Source organism: Hypanus sabinus, chromosome 23 (assembly GCF_030144855.1).
Source record: "Hypanus sabinus isolate sHypSab1 chromosome 23, sHypSab1.hap1, whole genome shotgun sequence".
NCBI classification, from domain to species: Eukaryota; Metazoa; Chordata; class Chondrichthyes; order Myliobatiformes; family Dasyatidae; genus Hypanus; species Hypanus sabinus.
The window spans coordinates 12120011-12146256 of NC_082728.1; the positions used below are offsets into that span (position 1 = coordinate 12120011).

Here is a 26246-nt window from a genome sequence, read left to right on the forward strand (position 1 = left end):
GCACTGGAAGTGTGGCAGCACTTTTGGGCTGCCCCCAGTACAATCCTTGCTGACTTGATTTGAAGTGAGTGGCTTGTGGAATGTGGAACAGTACCACCCAAAAACAGGCCCTTCAGCCCAAAACGACGTGACGAATCAATTAAATCAGTTATCAAGTGGCCTTCTAAACTAATCTCTTCTACCCACACAAAGTCCATATCCTTCTATTTCCCTCATATCCATGTGTCTCTTCAAAGTTTACGCATTTCACTGTGCTGATGTACGTTGACCAATAAAGCTAATCTTCAATCTCTATCTTTAGGCCAGAGGCAAAGGATTAAAAGGGGGCCTGAGGGGCAACTTTGTCACACGGGGTGGGGGGAGTGGTGGGTATGTGATATGAAAGTCAGAGGAAGCTTTAAGGTTAAGAAGGTACTTGGAGCAGGTACGGGTGGTGGGTTGGAGATGCATCTCTGCCAAAGGAGGTGGAAGGTGCTCCTTCCCTCTGCTTGTCTGCAGATCACCCTCGGGCAAGATGTAGCACCTACTTAGACCCCCCCCCCCACACACCCCCGATCAGGGTCACGTGAAGCCACGAGAGCAGGTGGTGGGTGGTCGTGTGGGTGCAGATCACAAGCCCCGGTCATGCGACCACTGACACCAGGCAGACAATCTCTGGAGAGTATTGATAATGGCTATGGGTCACCCATCTTGTAGAGACGCCGCCCAGAAGAAGGCAGTGCCAAACTACTTCTGTAGAAAAATTTGCCAAGAACAATCATGGTCATGGAAAGACCACGATCACCCACGTCATACAACTTGGCATATAATGGTGATGTCATATGGCACGACACATAATGAATGAGTGAGTGAATTTGGATAAGAAGAGTTAGAATGATATGGCTATACAAGCAAGTGGGATCAGCTGAGGTAGGGAACTTGGTCAGCATGCACAAGATAGGCTGAACAGGATCTTTCTATAAACTCTATCACCAACACGTCTACAATTATGTATAAAAGGGTCATACTCTTTTTGGGAGAACTTTTCCCACCTGGAAGTGTAAGATGACTGAAAAAAGTTCCGTTTTTGACCTGAAGAATGGATGGGGTGAAACATTCTTTTCACCACAACAGGCCAAGTTGTGGTGACTGGATGAGATGCCTTGGACTGATAGCCCACTCCCTTGTGCGACGCGAAACCAACCCAAACCAAGGAAAAGAAATCCCCCTTCCCCTCACTTCCCAATTCAATTCCCAGGTTAAACCATTTCCCCTTCCTCATGCAAAAGCCCAGGTTAAACCATTTCCCCTTCCTCATGCAAAAGCCCAGGGTGAAGCATTTTCCCTTCCCCCTCACTTCCCCATTCAAAAGCCCAGGTTAAAGCATTTCCCCTTCCCCCTCACTTCCCCAGTAACTGTAAACACCAGATTAAAGCATTTAGCGGCCAACACCTGGAGCCCAAGTCCCAGCTCAAGCCTGTGCAAATGCAAATATAAATAAATTGTAATTATTACCGAGGACTTGAGATAACGAGATAAAGAATCATTAAGATGAGATCGTTGGATGTGGGATCATTTCAATATTGGGGCAAGTGAGTGTGGTTATCCCCTTTTGTTCAGGAGCCTGATGGTTGAGGGGTAGTAACTGTTCTTGAACCTGGTGGTGAGAGTCCTGAGGCTCTTGTACCTTCTACCTGATGTCAGTGGCGAGAAAAGAGGTAGCAATGTCCAGCGATGGATGCTGCTTTCCTACGACAGTTTTTCAGGGAGAGGTGGGAGTGGCTGGGAGGGCTTTACCAGTGATGGACTGAGTGAAGCCACTACCTTTTGTAGGGTTTTCCTGATTTATACTCTGAACAGATGTTCAATTACTAAGACCCTCGTGCATTGGAACAAGTTGCCTCTCAGCCTGTGATTCCATCACTTTCACTTGAGGGAAGGCTCGACCAGAACAGGGAGGGAGAGGAGGTGCATATTCTGTTCCTGTTAAAAGTGCAGATTGCAATTTATAAACCCACGTCTCACTCACGTCTGCACAACTCACAGCCCAAAGCGAGGGCTCTAATGATTACAGCACTTAGCCACAGCACAGGCTCCACCTGTCCTCCAGAGACGTCTTGACGTTTTCGATATTCTTGAGAATCCATGGCGAAAATATCCATCAGTCTCATCGAATTCTTAGCAGCTGCATTACTATAGCTGCTCCGCATCCAAATACAGGAGGTGTCACTAGAACCAGCTCTGCAGGCTGTTCAGGAAACTGGCATGTAAATCTGAGAGATTATCTCTTCAGAGATAATATTTATTCAACCTCTGAGCCTTAAGGAAATCTAATAAAAGACTGTAACTCTTACTGGTTAACAACTGTTGGAACTGCCTTGTCTTGCTGCTTTCTCATATATATATATATATGATTGCTTGTTTTATTATAATACCGTGAGTAACATTACACTGTCTTAGATAAACATGCACCTCATGTTATGTCAACCTGTTAATCTTCACGCCATGACACTCTGGGATGTGCTAATTTTATTTTCTGATTCTAGGTACTGGATTGTAAATACATGTGTTGTGCGTGACTATACTTACTGTGTTTTGCACCCTGGCCCCAAACGAATGCTCTTTCGTTTAGCTGTAGACACGTGTATGGTAGGACTGTAAACTTGAACTTGAAACATAAACCAGATGAGGAACGTGCTTCCGTCAGCTCCCAGTGTCGATGGAAAGTATTGGAAATTAACGGGTAATATGGAAATAATGGAAATCAGTGGAGCTTCCTTCAAAACAATCCAGCAGTGGCGTAGCAGTTTGTGTTATGCTATTAGAAGACCAGCAAGCTGGGTTCAGTTCCTGCCGCTGTCTGTAAGGAGTTGTGCATTCTCCCCGTGACCGTGTGGACTTCCTCTGAACACTCTGGTTTCCTTCCACGTTCAAAGGGTGTGGTGTACGGGGTAGTAGGCTAATTAGTCACATGGGCGTAATTGGGTGGTGAGCGTCTGTTGGGCAGGAAGGGCCAGTTATCGTGCCGTAATCCTAAATTTAAAAGTAAGTGAGGTTTTCAGAGAGCGGGATGGTTCAGGAACTGTATTTGCCTGGAGATCAAGGACAGGTCAGTGAACCAATTAATTTTGGACAGGTGAAATGGTCATTCAGCAAAGCAGTTAATACTGGGCACACGGATTGGCCAGTCAGGGAACTAGTCAATTCTGGGCAGACAGTTTGGTCTCTCAGTGAACCAATCAGCTCCTGGGTGACAACTGCAGAAAGATTGTAAGACTGTAAGCACCTTGGGCTTCAACGGTCTAACAGCATGTTCTAGAAGCCCTGTATGACTCCAGTTTGCTCTTTGTTAGTGTGATTACAGGGACTGGTGGGGGAACACACACACACACAGTGAAGCAAACGCAGACCTAAGTTTTTGACCATAAAACAGAATGGTGCAGTGGGGGAATGGACACTTTGGCCCAGAATGTCTGTGCCGAACTTGATGCCAAATTAATCTAAGTATCTTCTGTCCACACATGATCTGTAACCCACCGTTCCCCGTGTCTTTGTGTATCTGACCAAAACCCTCCTTAACACCCCTCTCATATCTGCCACCACCATGACACCTGGCAGGCAGCATGTTCCCAGCACCGGTCCCTCATGTAGAATAAAATGCCCCAACATATCTCCTTTAAACTTTGCCCCTTACCTTATGTACATGCCCTCTAATATTTGATATTTCTACCCTGGACATGAGTTTTTGATTGTCCATGTGGGCTTCCCATGATTTTATAAACTTCCATCAACTCTTCCTTCAGCCCATGGATGGTCCACAGAAAATAATCCGAGCACCGACTAAACAATAATAATTCTAATAGTTATTTAGTCAGCGATGGGTGGCAAGGGTTAGCATAATGCTTTCCAGCACTGTTGGAAACCACTGTTTTTTTAAATAATACTTTCTGTAAGATTTGTACTATTTAACAAACTCATGTATTTTTCACAGTATGTGGTGGTTCATCCCCTCTCACTGGCAGAAAGCAGTATAGCAGCTAAACTAATGATCTATCACCTCTCTCCTTTTGCATTGGCTAAGAATTAGCACAATACACGCGTGATATAATTGTTTTACTTATGTAGCTTATTAGCTAACTTATTCTCTATCTAAGGAATTTCCCTTACCTTATCTATGAAAGCGATAGATTTTTCAGAGGTGCTATCTTGGTTTCTTTATTCCTTTGTCCTCACATCCATACACCGTTTAGCATCGATTCTCAACACTTCATCTACATCTGTGGCAACGAAATACTCGGCAGGAGTACAGGAATCCTGGATGCCACCATTCAGCTGTTTATTTATGTAACAGATTTCCCCTCAAGCCATCGGACCACCAACCGACTACCCTCTGCTGTGCCTATTGTCTGTTTATTATTGATTGTAATGCCTGCCCTGTTCTGTGTACTTTACGCAGTCCTAGATAGGTCTGTAGTCTAGTGTAGTTTTTGTGTTGGTTTATGTAGTTCAGTGTAGTTTTTGTATTGTTCATGTAGCACCATGATCCTGAAAAACTTTTCATTTTTACTGTGTACTGTACACAGTAAACAGTTATGGTGCAGTTATGGTTGAAATGACAATAAAAGCAACTTGACTTGACTTTATTTAATTGGCTTAGTATTTGTATGTTTGTTTGTACTCTAAAATAAACTGAAATCTTGGAATTAAGACTGCTTGTCATTCCTGACTCCCAGAAGATCAGAAAATAAACAAAGATCCAACAGCACCAGCAATTTAATTTCCACTGCTGTCTATAAGGAGTTCGTACGTTCTACCTGTGACCAGGTTTCCTCCAGGTGCTCCGGTTTCCTCCCACAGTCCAAGGACGTACGTGTAAGCAAGTTGTAGACATACTATGTTGGAAACAGTTGCAGGCTACCCCCGGCACATCCTGTGTTGGTTGTTGACGTAAATAATGCTTTTCATTGTATGGTTCGATCTCTCAAAGTACACTTGACAAATAAAGCCAACCTTTGTTTCTTTCCAACACTGTAAACATGGTTAATAGTTCTCAGGCATCTCACACTGATTTAATGAGAATCTCTTCAGAATGTTACCAGCTGCAGGAAGAAAAAACATTTGCAAACATGAGACAATTTAGAACTGTGGTGAGCAAAGCACTGATAACAGATACTGTACATAACTGGGAAATGTCAAAGTGTTAACGTGAGTAATGCTGCCTTTTAAGTAACTCAGCAACTTCACTAATTCACAATCATTCTGTGAATGAGGCACTTTATTTAGAGTCGATTTATTAACCAACATCACAATAATCACTGGGATAACACAAATGGCCAGTGCCTGCAATAAATCGCAGGGCATTACTATTACAAGCACACAAGGAAAAGAAAGTGCTCCGTACATTGTCATTCAAACTTTCCCATTATCACTTGCAAAGAAATAATGAATTAGAAACATAGAAAGCCTACAGCACAATATTCGCCAAAGCTGTGGTGAACATGCCTTTACCTTAGAAATTACCTAGAGTTTCCCATAGCCCTCTATTTTTATAACCTCCATGTACCTATCTAAGAGTCTCTTAAAAGACCCTAATGTGTCTGTCTCCACCACCGGCGGCGGCAGCCCATTCCACGCACTCACCATTCTACGTAAAAAACTTACCTCTGTACCTACTTCCAAGCACCTTAAAACTGTGTCCTCTCGTGCTAGCCACTTCAGCCCTGGGAAAAAGCCTCTGACTATCCACATGATCAATGCCTCTCATCATCTTGTACACCTCTATCAGGTCACCTCTCATCCTCCGTCGCTCCAAGGAGAAAAGGCCGAGTTCACTCAACCTATTCTCATAAGGCATGCTCCCCAATCCAGGCAACATCCTTGTAAATCTTCTCTGCACACTTTCTATGGTTTCCACATCCTTCCCGTAGTGAGGTGACCAGAATTGAGCACAGTACTCCAAGTGGGGTCTGACCAGGGTCCTATACAGCTGCAACATTACCACTTGTTTCTTAACCTCAATCCCACGGTTGATGAAGGCCAATACACCGTACGCCTTCTTAACCACAGAGTCAACCTGCGCAGCAGCTTTGAGTGTCCTATGGACTCGGGCCCTAAGATCCCTCTGATCCTCCACACTGCCAAGAGTCTTACCATTAATGCTAATATTCTGCCATCATATTTGACCTACCAAAATGAACCACCTTACACTTATCTGGGTTGAAGTCCATCTGCCACTTCTCAGCCCAGTTTTGCATCCTATCAATGTCCCGCTGTAAGCTCTGACAGCCCTCCACACTATCCACAACACCTCCAACCTTTGTGTCATCAACAGATTTACTAACCCATCCCGCCACTTCCTCATCCAGGTCAGTTATAAAAATCATGAAGAGAAGGGGTCCCAGAACAGATCCCTGAGGCACACCACTGGCCATTGACCTCCATGAAGAATATGACCCATCTACAATCAGGCTCATAAGGCACGACCTACCTTTGACAAAGCCATGTTGACTTTTCCTAATCATATTATGCCTCTGCAAATGTTCATAAATCCTGCCTCTCGGGATCTTCTCCATCAACTTACCAACCACTGAAGTAAGACTCACTGGTCTATAATTTCCTGGGCTATCTCTACTCCTTTTCTTGAATAAGAGAACAACATCTGCAACCCTCCAATCCTCCGGAACCTCCCCTGTCCTCATTGATGATGCAAAGATCATTGCCAGAGACTCGGCAATCTCCTCCCTCGCTTCCCACAGTAGCCTGGGGTACATCCCATCCGGTCCCGGTGACTTACCCAACTTGATGCTTTCCAAAAGCTCCAGCACATCCTCTTCCTTAATAAATACATGCTCAAGCTTTTCAATCCGCTTCAAGTAATCCCTACAATTAATAAAGGAATCTGCCTCATTCACAGGTTCAAAGGTTCATTGTAATATCACAGAATGTATACAGTATATAATCTGAAATTCTTACTCTTCACAAACATCCATGAAACAAGAAACCCCACAGAATGAATAACAGAAACATCAAAGCCCCTAAGTCCTCAGAATATGTTTGACCCTTTCCTGCTGCCTGAAATCGGCCAGCAAGGGATAGTCAACAAATGCTAGCTGAGCTAGTGGTAGCCAAGTCCCATGCTTGGAAGAAAGAAACACCCGACTGGACAGGATTAAATATGAAAATAGTCTCCCATTTCTATTACAATACGGCTCTGATAATCTACACATACAAATCTGGAGTGCACTTTGTGTTGGCTCCGATAATCTGGTGTCCTCAGGACACTGGTGGCACCAGAACAGCAGGTTTTCCAGACTATTGAATGTTATTCCCCCAACGTCTTCCTCAGGTGGCTGAAGAAATTTGCCATGTCCCCTTTGACACTGACCAATTTTATCGACACACGACAGAAAGCATCCCCTCTGGATGCACCATGGCTCGGTATGGGAACTGCTCTGCCCAAGACAGCAAGATGCTGCAGAGAGTTGTGGACGCAGCTCAGTGCATGATGGGAATCAGCCTCCCGTCCGAAGACTCTGCCTCTCCCAGCAAAGCAGCCTGCATAATCAAACACCCCATCTCCCCACCACATTCTCTCTTCTCCTGCCTCTCATGGGCAGACTTGAAAGCATTTCCCACCAGAGTTCAAGGAGAGCTGTTATACGACTACTGAGTAGTCACCTTGTATGATAAGATAGATTCTTGACCTCGCAGTCCACCTCATTACGGCCTCACACCTTTTTGTCTGCCTGCGTTGCACTTCCCTTTCACTGTAAGCTCTAATCTGTATTTTTACTGCTTTCATCTTGTACCGTCTCAAGGCACTGAAGTGATCTGTATGGATGGTACACAAAACAAAGTTTTTCACTGTACCCGCGACAGTAATAAAGCAATTTATCAATTTACTTAGTGTAGTTTTTATACAATTTGTATTGGTTTTTGTAGTGAACCCATTGAGTTTATAAGAGACTGGGGAAATTGAGGTCCAGGGAGTTCAAGGAGGTGCGGGAAATATCACCCAGAGGATTACAGTTTGTCAACCTTACCCATGTTCCCGGCTTTGGGGTTCTAACGTTTTTCTGTCAGTTATTCTTTGGGGTTTTTCTTCCGTTTCGAGGATGTTTGTGAAGTGTATGAATTTCAGGTTGTATACTGTTTACATTCTCTGATTTTAAATAAAACCATTGAACCTAACCTCAGCCCCACTGCAGTCCTGGCCTTCAGTCCAGACCCCCGGCTCACACTCTGCATTGATGAGCAAGTCAGGTGCCCAACCATTCTGAGCAGTCCGGTGCCAGATCGTCTGAGTTTTACTGTAGAAACCCCTCCGTGTTCCCAGATATTCATAAGCTCAATAGCCGACTTGATAGAGGTGTACAAGATGACAAGAGGCGTCGATTGAGTGGTCAGCAGAGCTTTCCGCAGAGCGGAGATGTCAGAGCGGCTTAACTTTAATGCGATTGGAGGAAAGAAAAGGGGGAAGGCAGAAGTAAGTTTTTAAACGGAGTATGGCAGCTGTGTGGCTGGCAGTAGAGGCAGATACATTAAGGGCTGTTAAGAGAATCTTAAGAAAGAAAATTGGAGGGCCTTGTGGGAGGGGAGGGTTAGTTGTTCTTGGTAGGTTAAAGGGTTAACACATCTTCATGGGCCAGAAGGTCTGTACAATGCTGTAGTGTTCTATGTTCGAAGAGTGAGAACTCACAGCCAATCTAATTTCTAAAAGGAATCCTTGTTGCACCTCATACAGGAGTGGGAGTCTGTAGGTTTTAACAGGAGTGCAGAAAATAGAATTCTTATGTAAAGTTGTCAACGGCATTAAATTAAAATAAAAACCAAAACTGAAACGAGGTCAGTGACATCATGTTCTGGGCACGGCTGTGTGAGCGCAGCACAGGAAAAATCAAAGGAAGCATCAAACCACCAAATTTAGGCTGAAGTGAAATGTCAACGAGCTTCCCACACCCACACCCCCAGCCCAAGTTGGCCACAGTCACTGACATTAAATCTCTGCACTCTGAGAACGAACACTGGCAGCTCCTTCCCCAGCGTAGGCTGGGGTCACTCACAGGCCACCCTGCCTCTGTTCTCGGATGCTGTACCTACTCCCGTTCAAAACGTTTCTGTAAAGTCACCCGAGAAAATGGTGACGGGCACCTGAGGATTTCCGGGCCAGAAAACCCTGCAAATACCCAGCAGGTCGGGCAGAGTCAGGGAAGAGAGAAACTGAGTTAGTGTTTCCATTTGAGAATTCACGTTCACTCACCAGTGGTGATCAAAGAACGTCGACGCAAAACATTGTTTCTGTCTCCACAGGTTTTAGATTTGGCTTTCCACTAGGCCTGGAGAGGGTGTGTCACCATTTCAATGTCAAAGCATGTATATGTCACCGTAAACTGCCTTGAGATTATGTTCTTGAAGGTATTTACAGAAAAAATAATTACAGTAGAATTTATGAATAAGCAAAGACTGACAAACAAACCAATGTGCAAAAGAAGACAGATTGTGCAAATAAATAAATAATACTGACAACACGACTTGTAAAGTCCTTGGAAGTGGGACTACAGACTGGGGAATCAGTCCAGAGGTGAGTTGAGTGAAATTATCCGACACTGGCTTTGGATGGCTGAAGGGTGGTAATTGGCAGTGTGGGACCTGAGGCTTCTGCACCTCCTGCCTAACGGTGGTTGTGACCTGGATGGAGGGGGTCCTAGGTAATGGAGGTTCCTTTCTTAGGGCAGCACCCTGTGTAAATGTGACCTGTGGTAGGGTGGGCTTTGGCTGTGAGGGACCGGTTAGATCCAGTGCTGATCTTCCCGAACTGAGTCGCCGAGTTGCTGCTTGGAGATTCTGCAGACACTGGAAACCTTGGCAACACTCACCAAGTGCTCAGCAGGTCAGGCAGCATCGATGGAGGGGAATAAAGGGTCTTGGCCCGAAGCATCAACAGTTCATTTTGCTCCATTGACGTTACCTGACCCATTGAATCCCTCCAGACCTTTGTGTGTGACTCTCCTTTCTTTACACTTCCAGCTTTAATAGGCACTCAGCTGCTAAGTCTAATGTCTGCACTGGGAGCAGGCAGGGACCCCAGCCCACGTTCACCCTCTTCAGTGGTCTGGCCAAAATTAACCGAATAAAGACCTTTGCACGAATGTGCGAAGTGACTCCTTCTCTGGGTCAAAACCCACGTACGTAACAGTGGGCCCAAGGGCCTGTTTCTGTGCTATTGTGCTCTATGATTCCACCTGCCTCGCTTATTCTGCTATTGCTTTTGTCAGTGAACCAATTCGGTTGGCATTTCATTCCCTGCATCACTTCCATTCTTCTGCACCTGTAGTTGTGCTCGCTTATCTATTTATTTTTATCTTAGCGGTACAGTGCCTATTTGGCCCTTCGAGCCACACTGCCCCGCAACTCCCGAAAAACGCGATTAACCCAGGCCTAATCACGGGACAGTTTACAATGACCAATTAACCTGCCCAGTACGGCTTTGGACTGTGGGAGGAAATGGGACAAAGCCCACGCATTCCATGGGGAGGATGTACAGAGACTCCCGACAGAACAATGTCAGAATTGACCTCTGAACCCCAGAGTGGTAATAGTGACGTGTTAACCACTTCGTTACCATGACGCCCAATGCAGCCAATTACATTTGGTGCCACATTTGTTATTACCATGTAGACCATTTATTCTGTGCGCTCCACGGGGGCAGCAAATTACAGTGCACTCTGATGTATCTGACAGCAAACTGATCTGAATCCTGGCCTCTCCCACGTCCATTCCCCGTCTCCTGCCGAACGGCACAATATCGACTTGTGTAGACGGAACAGATTCGTTTGGTTAGGCATTTAATTACTCGTTTAATTGGTGCTGCACAACATCAGGGTGCCTTGGTAATGTGGTGGTTAGCACGACACTATCACTGCTCGGGGGCATCGGAGTTCAGAGTTCAACTCTGACTCCATCTGTTAGGAGCCTCTGTAAGTCCCTTCCACTGGCATGTGTGACTTTCCTCCGGGTGCTCCGGTTTCCTCCCACAGTCCTGAGACGTACTGGCTCATAGGTCAGTGTAAATGATCCCGTGATTATGCTGGAGTTAATCAGAGGGGTTGCTGGAAGCTGCAGTCAAAGAGCCAGCAGGACCTGTATCTCAAAAACTCAGTAAATCGTGTGCCCAAGGGCCTGTTCTTATGCTGTACTGTTCAATGTTCTCTGAGACAATCTATCAAACTACTTTTAAGATGTGCTCACAGTCAGAAATATGAGCAGAACTGCTGCAAAACAATGGAGAAACTCGCATATTGAGTACTCAGTGAAGACGTGACATTTCAAACTTTAGTTGTTTAGGGATACGATGGGGTACAGGCCCTTTGAGACCGACTGCATGCTGCACAGTTACTCCAGTGTCACCAACTAACCTGTAAGCCCGTCCGCCTTTGCAACGTGAGAGGACACTGGAGCTGCCAGCGGTCACCGGGAGAGTGGCGAGAGTTCCTTTCAGTGGCGGGAATTGAACGCAGTCACTGGCGCTGGTCCGCTAACCGTGCTGCCTACAGTGGAACTGGAGTAACGCAGGAAAGACGCTGAGGGAACTCAGCAGGTCAGGTGGATCTACGGAGAGGGATAAACAGTCGGCGTTTCAGGCCGTGATCCTTCATGAATCCCGATGAACGTCGACCGCTTGTTCCTCTCCGCAGACGCTGCCTGACCTGCCGAGTTCGAAACACAGAAAGCCTACAGCTTACTACAGGCCCTTCGGCCCACACAGCTGTGCCAAATACGTCCTTACTATAGAAATTACCTAGGGATACTCATAGCCCTCTAGTTTTCTAAGCTCCATGTACCGATCAGTTCCTCCAGCATTCTGTATGTTTTACGCTGGATTTCCAGCATCTGCAGGACTATATCGTTCATCTCTCCCCTACTCATTCATCCAGTTCCTACCCAAGACTGTTCCGTTTTGGTTGACTTGCAACGGAAAGAGTGAAGGGAAAAGTGTTGTTCTCACTGTGACAATGCTGGCCTTTGTACTGAACTGCTTTTCTGTCCCTTAGTCATTGCTAATCCTTTTGGCCTAGCCCAGGGGTCGGCAACCTTTACCGGAGCCGCGGGTTGCCGACCCCTGGCCTAGCCAGTGAAGGCCACTGGGTTACTTGATTGTTTGGGGAATCTGGTGTCGATTTTTTTTTGGAAGTGACTAGAGGGCCCCCACGGTAGCTTAGGGTTAGTGCGACATTACCACAGCTCAGGCCTGGCGTCTCCATACGTCCTCCCCATGGAATGTGTGGGTTTCCCGGTTGTTCCAGTTTCCTCCCACAGACCAAAAAGACTCACCGGGTCGGCGAATTGGTCATTGTAAATTGTGCGGTGATTAGGTTAGGGTTAAATCGGGGGTTGTTGGGGGTTGCTGGGTGAAGTGGCTCTGTGCTGTCGCTCTAAAAAGTAAGCATTAGGGCTATGACATCAGGGCAATACCTGGCAAGACAAAGGAAGTGATTTGAACGAGATGAGGAATCTCGTTAGCCAGACGGTGGTGAATCTGTGGAATTCATTGACACAAACAGCTGTGGAGGCCAAGTCATTGGGTATATTTAGTGTGGTGACTGAGAGGGTTAATAAATCAGCCGTGTTGGAATGCGGGACAGACTCAATGGCCCAATTCTGCTCCTATGTTTTATGGGGAAAGAAAACAACTCAAAAGGTGGGACAGACTTGATGGGCTGAATGGCCTAATTCTGCTCCTATGTCTTACAGTCCTATGCATGGTGGCAGTAATAAATGCAACAAAATGGTGGTTTAATAAAAAGCATTGCAATTGTGCAACAAAACTATTAATTTTAAGATAGCAAAACTTCATTAATATAAAAAGACTAAAATCTAACTTGCTTGCCTTCAATCACCCTGGTAACCACAAGATACTGTAATGGAATTGTCGTCCAGTGGCAGCAATCAATGAGCTTTGAACAGACCAGCCTAATGATGCAGTCAATGTCCATGTCGGTCACTGCTCCCAAGCAAGCCACGCTCACCAAAGGTCACAAACAACTTGTATGCATCTCAAAATACTATTCTTTGAAAGAAATCTAATTTACAATGGAATAAAATCAATATTACCTGCTTGTACTGTCTCTCCAGGGAGCCCAGTCCACTGATTTAGCAAATTGCAATATTGTTTCCATGAATTAGCCCTGAGGGATGTGTACAGCGCGATAATCACTTTCCATTTTTCTTTGGATTTCATCGGTCCCTTGTTTTATACATTCACTGGCCACTCCATTAGGTACGCCTGCTCGTTAAAGCCAATATCTAATTAGCCTATCGCGTGCCGGCGACTCAGTGCATAAACGCAACAGCCATCCTCACTGCCCAGGCCACGCTGTCCTCTTGCCGCTGCCATCAGATGGAAGGTACAGGAGCCTCAGGGCTTGCAACACCAGGTTCAAGGGCAGCTACTACCCCTCAACCTTCAGGCTCCTGAACATGAGAGGATAGCAACACTCATCTATTGAGATGTTCCCAGAACCAGTAGTTTCACTTTATGGACTCTTTATCTTCTTATTCCATGCTCTCATTGTTTATATTTGCAGTTGCACAGTTTGCTGTACTTGATCTTTCATTGACCCTGTTATAGTTACTGATCTGTGGATTTGCTGTCTGCCCGCAGACTCAGCAATTTTCATTATTATTTCTTTCATTTTCTATTTACAAAGTTTGTTTTCTTTTACACACTGATTGAACCCCCAAATTGATGCAGTCCTTCATCGATTCTATTACAGTTTTATTCTGTTATGGATTTATTGAGCATGCCTGCAAGAAAATGAATCTCAGGTTTGTGTATGGTGACATCGATGCACTTTGATAATAAAGTTACTTTGAACTTTGGCAATGGTGTGAAAAGCGGAAAAAAAACCAGTGACTGGCAGCTCTGTGGGTGAAAACACCTTGTTAATGAGAGAGGTCAGAGGAGAATGGCCAGACTGGTTTATGCTGATGGGAAGGTGACAGTAGCTCAGATAATCACATGTTACAGCAGTGGTGTGCAGAAAAGCATCTCCGAATGCACAACACATCAGACCTTGAAGTGAATGGTCTACAGCAGCGGAAGACTATGAATATACATTAAGTAGCTATTTAATTAGGTAGAGTTTCTTCAAGAAAGTTAAATGTTTGTAATTGACAATAGTTTACCATCAAATTCTGAGGGACAGGATCTCTGCTCTAAGTTTTCTTGCACTCAGAGCAATGTGAATCCTCCTTCCTCATTCTGCCATAGTCCACTCTTATCTCCTACTAGAGTTCTTCTTCAACCTTTTTCCTCTTCCACCTTCTTACTTCATCCCCCCTCCCCACCCCCCTCCCCCCCACTTTCCCTGGTCTCACCTATCCCCTGCCAGCTTGCATCTCCTTATTCTGGTTTCTGCCCCCTTGACGGAGGGTCAGTTTATTCGCCTCTGTAGATGTTGAGCTCCTTCAGCACTTTGTGTGTGTAGCTCAAGATTCCCAGCAGCTACAGAATCTTCTGTTTACTGTGTGATCAGTTTTCCTGTTTTACTATGCGTCGGCAAGGACAAGTCAAGATGACCTCCTCACACAGTTTGGTGTCCGATGGGTTCCAAAGTTCGAAGTACATTTATATCAAAGTACGTATACATTACACAACCTTGAGATTTGACTCCTCACAGGCAGCCAAAAAACAAAGAAACCCAAAAGAATCCTTTAACTAAAAGACTAACACCCAATGTGCTGATAAAAATAAACAAATTCTGTAAACAATAAAAGTACACACATGATATTCAGAACTGAAGTTTTGTCCACAGACATGAAGCTAGGTATCACAGTCGGAGCAGGCCGCAGCCTCAGTTCAACACAGAGCAGAGCAAACACTGTGGAGCAACTAACAGAATTGGCCCATCTTCCAGTCCCGACACCCTGACCTTTTCAATCTGGCCCGGCCATTAAACTGTCCAAACATCAGGTCATTCCTCGCTCTCAGACGCAGCCCCTGTCACTTTGATACACTCAGGGGCTTGGACCCCACTGGCACGATTTGTTCCGGTGCTTAGAATGGATCAAACCTCGGGTTTTCCTTGCTGCTGGGGATGCACCAAAGCTCCATCTTGACTCTCCAATGTTTGCGATGACCATTTACCAGAAATGCTGCCAAAAAGTGTTTCTAATAAAGTACTTAGTTGTCTTCTTTGCCGCCGATAAGTAGTCACTGGGCTTAAACCTGTCATTATATTTCACACAATTTCAGTAAAGAACTCAATAAAAGATTCTGCAGCAAGATAAAGTCTGTGTCACAATCAATGGATCAGTCCTGCACATAACTATTCAGCTATTTAACTCCTGGCATCAGACTTCGATTTTATTTTGATTTAATATCATTTATTAAATCAAATACACCTGCCCCAGTAAAAAGTACCTATTACAGTCTGGACCATTAAACACTGGTAATAACTCATTAAGTATAATTTATTTGCTCGATTATAAATTCACCGACGACATGACAGTTGTTGGCAGAATCTCAAATGGTGACGAGGAGGTGTATGGGAATGAGATAGATTGAATGGTGTCACTACAACCTTGCACTCAACATCAGTCAGACCAAGGAACTGATTGTGGACTTCAGGACGGGGAAGTTGAGGGAAAACACACCAGTCATCTTCAAGGGGTCAGCAGCAGAATAGATGAGCAGTTTCAAGTTTCTGTGTGTCAACATCTCTTAAGATCTTTCGTGGACCTGACATTTTGATGCAACTACGAAGAAAGCATGCCAGCAGCTGCAGTTAATTCGGAGTTTGGGGACATTTGGTATGTCCTTAGCAAATTTCTACACATGTACCATGGAGAGCTTTCTAACTGGTTGCATCACCGTTTGGTATGGAGGGACCATGGTACAGGATGGGGAAAAAACTGCAGAAGGTTGTAAACCCAGCCAGCTTAATCACCAGCACCAGCCCCAGCCTGAAGCCACACACTCGATGCTTCAGGAACAGCTTATTCCCATTCTTCTGAATGGCCAATGAATCTATGAACATTATCTCACTATTTTCTGCTCTCTACTTGCACTCATTTATTACATTAGCTATATATTTCTTATTGTCATTTGTAGCGCATTTTATATATTGCACTGTACTGCTGCAGCAAAACAACAAATTTCACGACTTGTCATTGACAATAAACCTGATTTGAATTTGATTAAAACCTTTGTTTGACCTGACTTTTATCCCCTGATTTTGTTTCTTCCTGATTTCCACCCTGGCCCAGATCCTGCCTTTCCTTCCCCTTCCCTTGCTGAAAACCTTCCCCCCCCCCACTTTAAGCAGGTCCATCAATCTGAAATGTTAAGTTCATTTCTCTTTTCATTGTTTCTCTGCGAACATAAGGTATTAATCTTATTCCTCAATTCATCCTTTCCACTTTGAGAACTCCTTCTGTGTCACTGATCGTTTTCTTTTGCCAAATCTGAATTCTCTCAAAGCCTGAGCAGCACTCCAGAATCTGGAGAGGTACCAGCGCCCTCCTTGCATTAATTGAGAGGATCAAAGGACAAAACCACTGCACCTGCTTCTCTGCAATAGCTGGGCTGCTGCTCGACTCCCCCTGCACGGAAATCAAGACGAACCACGCGACAGAACCAGACCGGGGCAGGGGGAGAGGCCCATGGGCCCGTGGAGCTACTGTACTACACCTTCCTTCCCACAGCCAGCCCCGCAGACCTCACCTCCTCAGTCGTCATTCTAAACATTCGCTGAGATCAATGCAGTACATCTTAGTAATTTCACAGTAGGAAAGAGTGAGTTATTGGTTTTGTAGCATAGCAGAAAGGGATGAGGGTGTGTGGGGGGAGGGGGAATGTGTACGTTGTAGTGAGACAAAAGGGGGTCCTACAGGATTGGTACCAGGCTCAATAGGCCCGAGCCACGAACTGCAGGCTAAGGTGAACTACAGCAAACTTGTAGCGGCTCACATAAAATGCCAGAGGAACTCGGCTGGTCAGGCAGCATCTATGTAGAGAAATAAACAGTCAATGTTTTGGGCCAAGACCCTTCATCAGGACTGGAAATGAAGGGAGATGAAGCTAGAATAATAAGGTGGGAAGAAACTCATGCCTGGTTACCAGCCTAGCAAAGGCTTCATAAAACTCCAGAATGGAAGTTCGTATTCTACATACTGTACAGTATACTTTTATTTAGAGATAAACCACAGAACAGTCCTTCGAGCCTTGCCACCCAGCAACCCCCGATTTAACCCTAATCCCTCAGCAGGACCATTTACAGTGAACAATTAACCTTCCAACCAGTACGTCTTTGGACTGCAGGGGAAACAGGATCAAACTGCGGAAACCCCTGCATTCCATAGGGAAGACATACAAACTTTAACAGAGGACAACACACACAAAATGCTGGCGGAACACAGCAGGCTAGGCAGCATCTATAGGGAGAAGCACTGTCGACGTTTCAGGCCGATACCCTTCGCCAGGACTTTAACAGAGGACGCTGGGATTGAACTCTGAACTCCCGACACACCGAGCTCAAATAGCATCACACTAACCGCTACGCTAACATGACGCCCAAGGTACAAGGTAAAAGCAGAAATGCATACAGTTCACATAGAACAGGAGGATTAGAATAGCAAAGCAATGAAATAATATTGAGGCTTTGTAATGCACTGGTGAGGCCTCCCTTGGAGTATTGTGAGCAGTTTTGGGCCCCTCATCTAAGGAAGGATGCGCTGACACTGGAGTCGGTTCAAAGGAGGTTCATTAGAATGATTCCAGTATTGAAAGGCTTGTCAGATGGAGAGCATTTGGGCCTGTACTCATTGAAATGCAGGAAAATAAGGGGGGGGGGGTGTGAATTGCATTGAAACCTATTGAATGTTGAAAGGCCTTGGTAGTGTGGATATAAGAGAGGACGTTTCCTTTGGTGGGGAACTCTGAGACCAGAGAATACAGCCTCAGAAGAGAGGGGTGTCCTTTCAAAATGGAATTTCTTTAGCCAGAGAATGGTGAATCTGTGGAATTTATTGCCACAGGTGGCTATGGTGGCCAAGTCATTGGGTATATTTAAGGCAAAGGTTGATCGATTCTTGGTCAGGACACAAAGGGATAGGGGGAGAAGGCAGGAGATTGGGGATGAGAGGGAAAATGGATCAGCCGTGATGGAATGGTGGGGGCAGACACAATGGGCCAAATAACCTAATTCTGCTCCTATACCTTATGGTCTATGGCCTAATACAGGCGCTCACTCTACAGAGCATGTGGGGTAGAGATAGTGGGGGAGAGTAGATAAGATAGAAATTAAGAATAATGAAAAGTTTGGTCCAGGGAGCATTTTTCTAGAGGAAGAGTGACCTCCTTGTTGATGTCAGATTATAATAAAGTTTGTTCTCAAGGTAAATGTCCGACTCTGTGTGAATCTCTTCTGACCACGTGTCCAACAAGCAGTCTGGGAAAACTACCCATGAAGATGATCTCTCTGCAGTACCTCTTGGGAGGAGTACAAAGCCACACCTGGCCTAGATGGGTTACTGAAATGTCTGTGGACTTTCTATTGTATTTGCTAAGAGGGGACACAAGAAACAGGAGGTGGTCACCAGTCCCCTCAATCTTTGAGATTGTTTTTATGGCTTATCTATGCTTTCAATTCCTCTTCTCTGACTGAAATGGACAGTTGATGTTTTGGGTTGACAGCCTTCATTAGGACTGTAAAAGAAAAGGGGAGATAGCCAGTATGAAAACTGGAGGGGTGGGAGGATGGGTGGAAAAAAGGTTTTGGCCCAAAATGTCAACTGTTTGTTCTTCTTCATAGATGCTGCCCAAACTGATGCATTCCTCCAGCATTTTGTGTGTGCTAATCTGGAATGTTAACGTCTGCAGAATCTCTTGTGCTTCTGAAACAGCAACTGTCCATTTCCCTCCATTGACGCTGCCTAACCTCCTCCCTTTTTATCCTCATTGAGCCAGCTTACATCATGGGTGAGAATGTTGTTCCCAGCCATGGGAGTGAGATTCTAAGGGGAAGGAAATTCCAGAGACATCCTGACAGAACATTTCCACTAAAATAGAAACATCTTTGTTTATTTCATCATCTGAGAGTGCTGGGGGCAGCCTGCAAGTGTTGCTACTCTTCTTGTGTCTTTAGAAGGTGGGAGGAAACTGGAGCACCCAGAGGAAACCCACATGGTTGCTAATTAGCTCTTGCACTAATTAACAAATCCACTCTTCCAAAACAATCCTATTCATCTCCTGCAGCAGCTAAGGACAGTAGTTTAATCATCTCTCCAAATGAAGTAATGATTGTTGTCTGATAATTGGATAACAGCCACATCGAATCATGTTTAAGCCGGTAATATAATTGAAAATAAAATCAATTAGAGCTTGAAACAGATGATCACAGCATCCAATTAATTACTGCAAAAGCCCCTTCCTCCACCCCAAAACTTAAAGGTCTTGGATTAACCGAGTGGGAATGCAGCTTGTTACTGGTACCGTGTGTCTGACAAACACACGACAGGTCTCCATCACTTGGGCGCTGAGTACGGGAGTTACGACGTCATTTTGCAGTTGTACATTCCAATGGCAAGGCTGCACCCGAGTACTGTGTACAATTTTACTCCCCCGTTATAGGAAAGATGTTGTTGAGCTGAAAGGAGCGCAAAGACTCTCCAAGTATGCAGGACTGGTCAGCAGGCTGGATGGAGAGCGAGGTGTCTCCCAGTGGAGGTTGGTTGTAGGGGATTCGCAGCCCATTCCTTAGCCAGAGCCGACAGCGATTTGGGCATCGAGGGAGAGAGGAAGAGGAGAGCCATCCGCAGTACCACCGATGCGACAGAGAGGGTCTCAGGGTGGCTGTGGCTCATGAGAGGGGATCCATGGAGTCATGTGTCGCTAGCCACCTGGACATAAGCTGGGGTCTGATCAGCCCCGGCTGGGTCACCTGGAGGAGGGTGTATGATGCTGAAACACCCGATGATTCCAGGAACATCACTGAAGATGTGTCCAGAGGCATCAGTAGATGGATATACACAAATTTATTTGAGATACAGCATGGAATTGAACCTTCCAGCCCTTTGAGCTATAACACCCAGCAACTCCTAATTTAACCCGGCTAATCACAGGATAATTTACAATGACCAATTCACCTACCAACTGGTACATCTTTGGACTGTGGTGCACCCTGACAAATCCCCACATGCTACCACAGTTGCCAGGACTTGAGGGCCTGAGTTATAAGGAGAGGTTGGGCAGGGTTGGACCTTATTCCATGCAGTGTAGGGGGCAGAGGGGTGAATTATAGAGGAGCATAAAATCACGAGAAACATAGATGAGGACAAAGGAAGAAAGCTTCTTAGGAGACTCTTACACAAAACCAAATGCCTGTAAAATTATAAATCTTCAGTTCATCATCTTCCAGTCACCAGTGAAATGCTGCAGTTTGTATCTGTGTGAAGAGAAGCCCCAGCTGGCGCTGTTGTTAAGCAGATTATCTCCGCAGTCAAACTGCAGTTTTCAATGCATCAAAATGAAATAGGAACCACAATGCAACAAAGTTATTAAGTTTTACTTCAACAGCAGGTTATTGATGACAAAAGGATCTTAGTTTTATTAAAAGATCTAAATGTGACGATTGATAGGAACTACGACCTCCCCTTCTTTGCTTTCCAGAACACACACACACTCCATTTCCAGACCAGAATCTCAATTAAAGTTCTCGAGTTGAAAAAGATACAGACCAAGATGTGTTTGATTTATTTGCCAATATAGTTTTAATTGTGCGTTTTCATCTAAAAAGCAGACATTCAAAACAACGGCTCATGAGGTATCACATCAATATATCCTCCCTCAATTTAATTAATACCCAGCATATGAATTCCATATGCAATGTACAGTGACAAGTGGATAAAATTAACATCCTAACAGAAACTAAATAGATCACACAAAATTAAGGTTAGTGAGTTTAAAACATCTATACACATTCATGTTAACTCTGTTTGAGTGAGGTATTCAAACGGAAAGGATTGATGCATTTGTAAGCTTGTCTTGTGACCAAACCTATTTTGTCAATTTCTACATGGTCTTTTTCCCCACCAAGGCAAAATAACCATTTGGGTTAAGGTTGGAAATAATCCATTCGGTCAGCTACAATAAGTCTTCAACTGATTTTCAGGAAAGGTTCCCCCGACAAGGCAGATAATCAAGGTGAAAATGTCTCAAATTACTATAAGGCAAACTGACGCACACCTGATAAGCTAGGCATTTTTTAACCCAAACTTGCAAGTTTTATAAAGAGTCATTTATTAGTAGGAGGCAAGGAGCCAAATTGTAATAGGAGTGTTCTTAACCACCAATTAAAAGCTATTATCCTTGTTAGGAAGAATTATACACTTGTTTATTGACATACAGTGTGGAATAGGCCCTTTGATCTGCACTGCCCAGCAATCCCCCAATTTAATCCTCAGCTAATCACAGACAATTTACAATGACCAATTAACCTACCAAATGGTAAGTCTTTGGAATGTGGGAGGAAACTGGAGCACCTGGAGGAAACCCGTGTGGTAAAGGGGTGAACGCACAAACTCCTTATAGGCAGCGGTGGGAATTGAACCTGAATTGTTGGTATGGAAAAGCGTTGTGCTAACCACTACGCCACCTTGCCTCACTTGTAGCAGAGGTCTGACAACAGAGTAGCTCTTGACTGTCAATTTCTAACTAAAAATAACTGAATGTAGAAGCCAAATGCTGAGGAATTGGAAGAGATCTGTAGTTATATCCTTAATTCACACATATATTCTCATCAGAGAATGTATGCTTGCACACTTTAAAAAAATATGCTTTCAACTTGACTGACTTATAACTTGTTTTTCTAGATACTGATGTATTTAAACAGAACTTAAGTGAATTTTTCTCCAATACAGACAACCTGGTTCGTTCTTTTTAATTTTAGAGCTCAACTTCAGGTTACAAACTGATAACTACTAAAAGAGGTTACAACTACTTGTGACCCATCACCTAATCCTGAACATATATCGTGTTTCAGCTGTGAAAATTACTTTAATACACTCATAACGGTGTCTTTTGGGATAAAAGCTACTGGTTTCAAAGAATCTCCAGCTAAGGTACATTTAGTTAAAAGCACAAGGGTTGGCAAAATTGTGTCTGACTCAGCTGTGGGCCCTAAAAATCTAATGATCCCACTCCCAAATGCCATATAACAGTATTTGTGTCTGAGCTTACATTTTTAAAATTATTAATTAACAGATCTAATTCATACATCCCCGGATTATGGTCCTGGGAGAGGCCATGGTTGCAACTGCTATCTCTTCCATCCACAGGCACATGGTATCAAAATCCAGCTGGGAACCAGGTTTGCAGGGGCATTGGGTTTGACTCTTAGATGTTCTCTGAGGTGCTCTGGAACACACAGTTTCAGAGACCTTATTTGTATCGTTTTTTAATGGATTAAAAAAAGATCCAAACTATAACAATAAAAAAAAGCTGTGCCAGGTGTTTATTTCAATCTATTTGTGACCAATGAGAGAAAATTACTTTGAATAACCCTAACAGCTCCTTTTACAACTGTTCAGCCTCCTGCGCCTTCATTCTTGCTTGCATTCCAAAATATTTTTATTTAAGTAATTTTAATGTACAAAGTCTTTTAGGAAACTTTAGCTTTCCTCCAGTTCTAAAAGCACTTATCAATTTTGATGAAGATGTTCAGGATTCCAGTTACAATTTTGTCTGCTCTCTGGAGTTGAGAAGAATGGACTCGGCAGAGTAAATATGGTGAAAATATTTTCCAAGGAGTGTTAAAGAAGGAGACGGCCTTGGGGTGAGGGGTTGACAATATTCAAACTAGATGAGGTCAAACTTCCTGGAGAGGGCTGAGGATCTTTGGAATTTCTCTCCCAGAGGGCTGCGGATGCCCACTCAAAGTATATTCAAAGCTGAGATGGATGACTTGGACCACAGTGGAAATGAGGGTTTATAGGAAACGGTCAGGAATATGGAGTTCAGACTAAAGATCAGAACAGTTATTATTTTATTGACTGGATGGAGCAGGAGGAGGACTGAGGGACCACACTACTAACTGCTTCTTCACCTTCCTAAGTTCCTTGCAGCTAATTTGACTTCAAGTAAGTTCTGCTGGTTCTTAGTGGGAAATGCGACACAGCATGGCTTTACTTTAGAACATGATGCTCTAATGAGGCAAGTCAGGATTTTTGGCTTAACTGTGCAAACAAAAAGCTTCAAATTTTAACTATTCAGCACTGAACTCACACAGGACAAAAATGGAACCCTGTTTCTTCCAATAGGCTCAAATTCAATATCGCTGGTGAGCTGAGAAACAGCTCTGAATGCAATGTGGTAATGCGGTTGGATAACGTGGAATTTAAATTTGTTCCATTAAAGGATGATTCAAACTCAACATAGACTGAAAAAAAAGTATGGCATCCTGTTCTATACCTAACCTTTAGACCACAAAAGCAAGAAATAACAAATTACAAGTTTAACAAAAAAAAACTTCCATTTACAGATGGCAACGTAAAACTCAATACTACAAATTAATTTATTATCATGAAAAAAGCCAACCTTCCACTTTACTATTCGTTAATTGTGATCAGCAACTACTTAGCTACTAGTGTATATATTGCCTAGGCTTAAACAAAAGTCAGTGTTAAATCGTTTTAAAAGAGATAATATATAATAAAATAATACTGTATTTAATTCACAACATAGCTTAATAAATGTGAGATCATAATATGTATGTGGCATCAGATTTATATTAAAAATAAAGACAAATAAACAAGAATATCTCATAACTCTTGGCTTTTGCAGATCCAACTAGTTTACAAGCCTGAAGATTGGAAGCATTTATATCATTAGGAAAACAATCACAGATCAATTTCCAGTTCCTTTAATGGTTTCATTTACATTCGACAATAGATAAGTGGATCACTCTTGTCCTGCTCAGGTTGCTTGTCCCATCATCGGTTACTTGTACGAGCTGATTGGCGTTTCCTATTACAACCAGCAATTGTCGAGCAAAATTAAATCCCACACACACAAAACAGAACGAGTTGGGAAGAACACTGTACAATGTTTCAGAACAACATGATTTTCCTCCTGCGGGCCTGCTGTAGTCTATGGATAAAATAATGCTCATAGACGTAACGATAAATGTGTGAGTTTTTGAACAGTTCTTCAGAACAGCTACTAATATTTTAATACCGGCATTCCCCTTTGATGTATTATTTCACCGAGGAAGCTGCGAGGATTTGTAATTTACACACAGTTGTTAGGCCATCCGAGGTGGTCACGACATGGCAAATTATATTAATCTGAATTCTAACATCTAATTCACAAAAGGGGAAAAATTTTTTTAGTGGTTCAGACAAGGCCTTGAATAAGTTTGGCAGCCATGTTCTTACAGGACAAGTTGTGACTGCTACTGAAATAGAGAATAGAAAATTTGTTCAAATCACGACTTGCAGCAGCTGTCACCAAACGTTCCAGTGAATAATTCAATATGTACATTTGAAGTAATATACAGCGTCTGAGGCTAGTCAGAATCTCCATAAAGTAGACAGGCAGGGCTGCGTAATTCTGTGTTATCTGACACGTTTCTCTGCTGAATATATAGACATGTAGTAGTCATTGCTTCCAACTGCTAAGTGAGGCTGTTGAGAAAAGCACAAAGTAATCAATGACCACTAATTAGAACATTTATGCATCTGTATGAAATAATTATCTGTACCAAAAAACAATTAAACTCAAAAGACCTACATACCCCTGGCTTATGATGTCCATTACACAGATAGAAGAACAAAAATTAAATAAAGATTATGCTTATAATTGGGAACAATGGGACTTTTCCTTCACAGAATTTTTATTACGTTGTGTTAATGACCTACAGGATCTTTGGAATGAAGAGTATTGTTTATAAATTAGAACAAAAATTGCTTAAATTGAGATCACATTAGCAAGAGGTAGCATGGTGTTGGAATACTGGGGAAGAAAAACTGGCTTATTACATGAAGGGCAATAGAACCTGCAACACCTTCTCAGGCAATGTAAAAGGGTTCAAGTAATTTCAAATGGAGGTATTTATCTTTGAAATTGTGGATCTAAATAAAATCTTTAAATGCCATTGCTTTAAACAGCAGCTGGCACACGGCGAAAGGACATTAACTTCATTTGGATCAGGTAGGAGATAAAGCACAACATACACTAGGACTCAAGTTGGATTAATCTTGAGCAAGAAGGAAATGGAAGTGAGAGGAGTTGGATTATTTAGTGCTTGATTTAGAAGAGTTACCAGGCAGAGAGGACAGATCTAGTTACAAGAAGTGTGATATGGTAAAATCACAGCATCAAACTATCATACTAAAGCCTGTCTGGTTGAGTAACTCTTCAAAGATATGCAAGCCTTAAAACTCATTTCAATGCATTTTTTTATTCATCGATTTTAAAACTTTTTCTGTTGAGGAGATAACTCAATACTGAAGGATAATTGGTCACATGACATGTAGAAAAGAGAATCTGCAATTCCTCTGAAATTTGGACTTGCACAGGGAAGATAATTTACAAGATGCCAAAAAAAAAGGAATGGAACACTTCCAAAAGCTATCAAACACATAACCTCCCAATTGGTGGCACTTTTGTCAGTCAGATGACTTTGACACAATTTCATTAAGAATAACACTGACGGCATTTGCAGGCTTTAATATTTTAATCAGAAGATGTGAGGATTCTTGTATGTGGAGATTCAAAGATCTCAATGGAAAACAAAATGCCAAGTATCTGTCTGAATATTTGTTCTTCCTAAAAATAACGCAGTGTTTATAGCTAGAATAGGTAGTAGACCAACCAGCAACTGAAAGTTAATTTCTACTATCTGTACAGTTCCAATTAAATTCAAAGTGCTTATAGTACATACCAACAAGAACGCATGAAATTAGTCTCCATTCTTCCAGCCAGCACAATACAATGAACGAAGACACTAACCAGTGTCAACTATTCAACATATGAAGAACATTACAGCAAAAGAAAATATTTTCTTTGATTCTCTAACATAGGGATTGTCCATTTTTGGAAAATCCAGTTGTGAGAGAATATTTTGCACAACAGGAACTATGGGCAGTATTGTCAAATTCCTGCTAACGTCAATAAAACTTCACAGGACAAAAAGCAGGTAGGGAAAAATCACTGCAGACACTGCCCACCTAGCAAAGTGCCTTTTCCAAAAGGTCCCTTCTGAACAGCG

At 43.4% G+C, this 26246-nt stretch overlaps 1 protein-coding gene across 1 annotated transcript in view; it reads right to left on the reverse strand.

Annotated features, from left to right (window-relative positions):
• Positions 1-20653: 20653 nt before the first annotated feature.
• The window catches only part of rptor (regulatory associated protein of MTOR, complex 1), a 499208-nt gene continuing 493615 nt past the window's right edge, over positions 20654-26246 (reverse strand). The window contains exon 34 of the mRNA XM_059948392.1: positions 20654-24660. Coding sequence (XP_059804375.1) covers positions 24592-24660 — 69 coding nt within the window. The 3' untranslated portion in view covers positions 20654-24591. The remainder of the gene's footprint in view (positions 24661-26246) is intronic.